Source organism: Botryllus schlosseri, chromosome 14, assembly GCF_051294905.1.
Source record: "Botryllus schlosseri isolate E-star chromosome 14, Bs_hap1, whole genome shotgun sequence".
Taxonomy (NCBI): Eukaryota; Metazoa; Chordata; class Ascidiacea; order Stolidobranchia; family Styelidae; genus Botryllus; species Botryllus schlosseri.
The window spans coordinates 19,803,561-19,809,523 of record NC_137249.1 but is presented as its reverse complement, the minus strand read 5'-3'; the positions used below and the strand labels follow the sequence as shown (position 1 = coordinate 19,809,523).

Genomic DNA, 5,963 nt, shown 5'->3' with positions numbered 1-5,963 from the left:
GATGGGGTCCAATCGCCACATGAGGGTCTCCAGAATCGTCGCGCACGTTTTTGAATAATAGCATGTTACCCAAGCATAGCTTTAATTGTCATACGTAGGCTATTGCCTGTGCGGCTACAGAGATTAGGATATATCACCACAAAGCACGATAATCCTCCCAAATTATCTGGGAAAGGCTTCTGAAATGTTGGGAGTTGTGCGACGGCTAGTCGCGATAAGTCATTTCTTGCAGGCTGAAGGCAACATGCGTATATTATAATCTATATTTCTTATATATAATATGACCAACTTAAGCGCGTGGGTTCAGTCACTCACAGTGAATTTGCAGCTCGCTCTCGCAGCAAAGTTTGGCCGAAATAAAGCAAATTTATATAATAACCTACTTCGTGATTTGCAAAGGCACACTTATTGGCAATGAAAGGCTGTTTTTTCGCGATCATAACCTTGATTGGGCTTTGCATTAGTAAGTCAGATCAGAGAACTTCACTACCTTAGTATTCGAATCGTAGTATATATCTGTATAGGCATATCTTTAGATTTGAACTATTAATTAACAGTAAATTTGATTTTATTCATAGCGTTATGGATAGTTCTGTAAGGTTTACCACTGGAATTCGTTGGTTGAATAAGAAAATTACTAATTAATCGAAGGACGTTCTCCCATCCATTGTGGCAGATTTAGATTCCAAACTTTGGAAATCCGTGGCGTATATGGGCTATGCTATTTCTAGGACTAAAAATTCAAGTGCAAATCGTTCCATTTTCATTCAACTTCAAAATGCTGTATCAAATTCCCTTCATGAAAGATGCTGATGATAGAATAACTAGACTAGACATAGCGGTGTTGTAAGAACGAAATTTTACTGAAAGCAACATTTTCGAATCTATATTGCGCTGGTAGCGTAATAGCTTCGTCTTTAATAACAACCATGTAGGCCTACTGAAAGGTGTTGACGTCGGAACATTCGTCCCACTGTGACTAGGCCTACTACATATAAGAACAAAGTCATACAACATTGCTAGATATCGCGAAAACTACCTTTATATTTTTGGTTTGTAGCCTACTGGAGAAAGAGCCGATGAGAATATGTGAGTGACGCCGACGTGTCGAGTAATATCGACGGCGTAGTTATCAAGTTTCCAAAACCTTTGACTTTTCAATGAATATACAAAGCCTAAAAGTAACTCCGAACGTCCAATTGTCCATACCTATATTTGGGGAATTAATTGAAAACTTATCAAGGTACGGGTAACCTTAACGGGAAGCAAACCACGGGATTCAGAATAGGAAAGTTTCATTGTGTGTTTTTGGCATTAATGGTGTTTCGACGATCATGATCATTACAATAGTGCGATATTCCTTTTTACGATTCCTACATCACACCGTGTAGATATCAGCGGCAGTTTACCAGTATAGGCCGCAATGTGTACGATTGTACGTAATTGTATTCTATATACTTCACAGCGTCGTCGGTGTTGGCCGATTTCGACTGCTCGGAAGTTGAGGAATTTAGATGCGACAACCAGAGGGATTGCGAGGACGGATCCGACGAGGCTAATTGCGAGGAGGAACCAGTAGTGGTTCTGGTTGGTAACGAAATTTCTTGAAGTTTTAGCCGCGCTCAAATAAATGTTTTTCCACAGTAGCCTATACTTACAGGCAGGGCCGTAACAGCACTTCGTCAGCCCCCCCAAAAAATGTTGGTCTTGGGCCCCCCATAGGGTGATAAACCGAACTTCTGGGGGGCTTTGCCCCCCAGCCCCCTCAGGCTATACACTGTTTATCGCTACTTATCATCTACATTGGGTGTTTGTTTAGTGAGTCAGCTTTTGTCGCCTAAGCGCGCTAAGCGCGAAAAATTTCTAGAATCCATGATTGAATCGGTCGGTATGATCGGGAATTGCATATATATTGTAATCAATTTTTATCTTCTCTTTGCTCACGTAATCAGATTTGCCGGTAGAGCTGAGTGACGTGTGTTTGAAAAGGTGGGACCACTCAATAATAATAATACATCTTCGGGCGTATACCCGTTGGCAGGAACGAAACAGTACCTCGTCAGCTCCCACAAAAAAAACTTGGGTCTTGGGCTCCCATAGGGTGATAAAACGCCCCCCCCCATCACGTTGTTCGCGTTTGTCACGAAATCAGCTGTACTGGATAGTGAGCCAGCGCGAAGCGCGAAAATTTTCGATAATTCATAATAAAATCGGTCAATCAGATCGGCAATTGCATATATATTGCTATCAATTTCTTGTCCTCTCTACTCACGTAATTAGATTTACCGGTAGAGCTGAGTGAAGTGTCTTGAAGATGGGAAGGCCCGTAAATAATAATTAAACATCTTCGAGCGAGCGGACCCGTTGATATTACTTCGTTACATGATGTTATTTCGTGACTTCCAGTCTGCTATATCAAAAAATATAGAATCGCATGAACGTACTAAACTGAAAGACGCACACGATTTCAAATTGGTATTTCTTCACTGGCATAAAATATTTCCCAGCGGGATGGTATTTGTCTTGTGAGGTTCAGATTGCCAAGACAGGAACATTCGGCGCCAGTCATTTAGGCGCCTATGGACGATTAAATCTATATGTATTTTGTATATATAACGAAGTCTTTGGTCAGCATAAGCGCATAGTCCTTTTGGGCCAAGGTTTTCTCGCTGCCGATCGTTCTGGCACACTTCTTGGAGTCGCATGTTATATGGCCTAAAACTTGTTTGTATGTCTTGGTGGGTCGTGGCACGGTAATGGCCCAATACCCAATAATAAATATAAATGACAACTTGAATTCGGGCCCGGCGCGAAAAAAATTTGAAAGAATGCATAAATTTTCAAAAAATACTCTATGATTTAAGCTAATTCACGAAATAATTTTGGGCCCCCTTCGAGCTCGCCCCCCCAATTGGGGGATTTGGGATGCGGCAGTTACCGTCCTGCTTACAGGTCACTAGATTTGTTTTCCGTTTAATGTTACGATTACAAAATCTTTCCCAGTCAAAGTACATGCAGATTATATATACTCTCGTAGCTTCTTGTAACTAAATAACTACCAACCAACTACACACAAGTAACCGCCTAGCCAGTGCCAAAAGAAACGAGCCATATTTTTAAATTCACGGATCCACCGTACCGTGCTGGGCCGGATTTCCGGCAGGACTTTTTCATTTTTGCCGGAGCCGGATCGGAGCCGGATCAGTACTTTTTTCTGATACGGCCGGAGCCGGACCAGAGAATCGGCAAACCGGATCGGAGCCGGACCAGAGAATTTGTCGATCCGCTCCGCACTACTGTATGGAAACAATTAAACCAGTTAGCCTACTTAACACAATCGGATGTCTAAAACTTGGAGATCTCTCCAAATTTAAACTTATGATCTTAATTCTGTCTCTCTTCCAGGAACCGGATATGGATACAGGCATAGGAATTTGTCCTGTTGCCTTGTTCCAATGTAAAGACGAGTCGCGCTGCATTCAAAAGAAGTTCGTCTGCGACCGAACTAGAGATTGCAATGATGGTTCCGATGAGCACTCGTCATGCGTTTATGACGAATTCGATATAGGTAGGCTATGGTAGGCTCGATATAGGTAGGCTCGTATAGGCTATGTGTCAAGTATACCACTGTATTTGTTTGGCATGAAATACATTCTGCTCCGTCAGTTTATTCGAGTATACATCGCGGAGTTTTGACACGTCGTATAAGATTAATAACAGCACGTCGCTTTCATAGCGGGATTATGGAATCTTCGGGGTTATAAAACTCATACGTGGACGGGATATTTTTAAACCTGTATCTGAAATTTATTGATGGAGGGATGAGGTGATTAGCTTGTTGAGCCACATTTATTCCCAATCGCGAAAAAACCTTTGGTTCAGTCACTTGTTGTAGCAAGAATGACAACGATCTGTATCATTTCAGGTGCAACCACAAGTACACCCATCAACCCTACGACCACGACAACAGCAAAAAGAAGTCCAATGAAAAAGCCAAAGAAATGTATCAAAAAGCCCTACAAGACGAAATGCAAAGCATTCTGGAGTGAGGAAGCTCTCAAACTTCAGCAAAGCTTCGTCGACAAATGCAGGGACGGGCAACTTCGGAAAAAAGAAAAGAAACAATGCAAGCGAAACCTGCCTCTTTTGAGACTACGTGGAGTGGAGGCGGTGAGCGAGAAAAGGGAAAAAAGAAGAAAGAAATCGAGGAAATGCGACAAGAAATCCGGGAAGAAGTGCAAAAAATCACGTGATTTGAATTAGTGTGTGTAATTCGGTGCAATTCAAATGAAGTATACAATATAGAATCACACTTTCGTATGGATCTATCAAACTTCTTGTCGTTATTATTCAATGGCAGAAGATACTTAGAATTCTTCAACGCGCGCAGCACAGGCATGCAATACCAGATGCAACGGGGTAGCTCTGCTTCAAAATTGGCATAGCACAGGCAGCAATATAGCTACAGCCCGACCGATATAGGATTTATGAGCCAATATGATTCGAGTAAGCTACTCGATTCTGATTCGATTATTAATGTTTATGATATGAGTCGAGTAGGGAGAGATTATTTGCTCCAGTACTGAAACCATACCCTCCTTGACACAAAGAGTTGATTTATCAACATAGTTTCGATGCTATTTTCCAACGTGGAAGTCCTAGAACTTCTATTGGTCGAATCGCAGAACTCGTAACTTGTAGTAGCCTATTAAGCGCTGTATGGCGAGATAACGTAATAGTGGTAAAATCCACAGTTGCAACACCAATGCGTTGCGGCTTGCGGGTTCGATTCCGACCGAGGTCGACTCCTGAATTCCTAACTGTCGAAGGTTTATCCAGGCTCTTCCTCGCCATCTTATCCGTGTAAGCCGTAACTTATAAAAGCCTAAAAGTGGTCGTGCTACATGTTGGCAACCTCGGAATACAAATGAAGAAAATTGGCCTAGTGTAAATGACCATGACCATAGGCGCCGACTTTTATTTTTGCATGGGGTGGCGGCAGGCGCGTAGTCAGGGGGTGTCGAAACCCCCACCTTTTGAAACGCAAAACCCCTTCCTTTTGAAATGACCATTCTGACGCTAATATTCAGTTGCAATTCAACAAGCCGTGTTATCAGTGTTACGCGGTCCCAATTAGCGAGATTATTCTGTGCACGCGCATCGCATCACACAGTGTAAGGCGACGCGATCTCTTGCTGATATGATTGCGAAAATAGGTCATTGATTGTCGCGCACTCGGCATTCGTTGCTGGACTGAGCCGTAACACCAACACGGCGCGACAATTCTGGAACACGAAAGACAGGCAAGAATGATGATTACAAACGCGCGCGGCCAATCAGTAATTATTCCTTACCGCCAACGCAATGGGTTTTCACTTAGTATTAAAGTAGCTCACATCGCGACAATTGGTTGGTGATTAAAACCAGACATGGGGTGATTACTTCATGAATGTAATCGATTGCGATTACGATTACTTCTGAATCACGCGATTACGATTACGATTACGATTACAGCAAAATCAGGAAGTAGTCGATTACGATTACGATTACATTGGGAAAGTAATCACGATTACTCACGATTACATTTACTTTGCATCGTAGTAGTTATATTGGACGATAATACATGGATTGCGCTGAATAGGCCTAATGATATAACAACTGTCTTTCCAAAAGATGGGACATTTCCTTGTTACGTCATAATGTACCCATTGCCCATTTTATAGAGGACGGTTTATCGCACACAACGTTTTGCATTCTTGCCAGGTCCATAACTGCCGCACCCCGGTGGTGGGGAGCGTGGTTGGAGGGTAGGCTACTGAAAAGTATTTCGTAAACCAACAGAAATTATAGAGTATTTTCGAGAGATTTCATCAACTTGGAAATTCTCTTTGAGCTTTGCGATTTAAATGTCTCTAGAAGTCTTGATAGATTGATTTCGAAATGCATACGTCTCCCCCTCAAGA

The 5,963-nt window shown here is 42.3% G+C and overlaps 1 protein-coding gene across 1 annotated transcript; it reads left to right on the top strand.

Annotated features, from left to right (window-relative positions):
• Nucleotides 1–298: 298 nt before the first annotated feature.
• Nucleotides 299–4,333, top strand: LOC145454951 (uncharacterized). The gene is made up of 4 exons (XM_080332880.1): nt 299–463; nt 1,466–1,587; nt 3,406–3,568; nt 3,926–4,333. The coding sequence occupies exons 1-4, from the start codon at nt 415–417 to the stop codon at nt 4,261–4,263; spliced, it is 672 nt and encodes a 223-aa protein (XP_080189006.1). The 5' UTR covers nt 299–414; the 3' UTR covers nt 4,264–4,333.
• The last annotated feature ends 1,630 nt before the right edge of the window (nt 4,334–5,963 follow it).

Bases quoted from the DNA above. Each gene is read 5' to 3' on its own strand.
- LOC145454951 (XM_080332880.1), top strand. From the start codon at position 415: ATGAAAGGCTGTTTTTTCGCGATCATAACCTTGATTGGGCTTTGCATT. The intron at 464-1,465 runs GTAAGTCAGATC...TATACTTCACAG, and splicing joins CTTGATTGGGCTTTGCATTA to CGTCGTCGGTGTTGGCCGAT. The intron at 1,588-3,405 runs GTTGGTAACGAA...TCTCTCTTCCAG, and splicing joins AGGAACCAGTAGTGGTTCTG to GAACCGGATATGGATACAGG.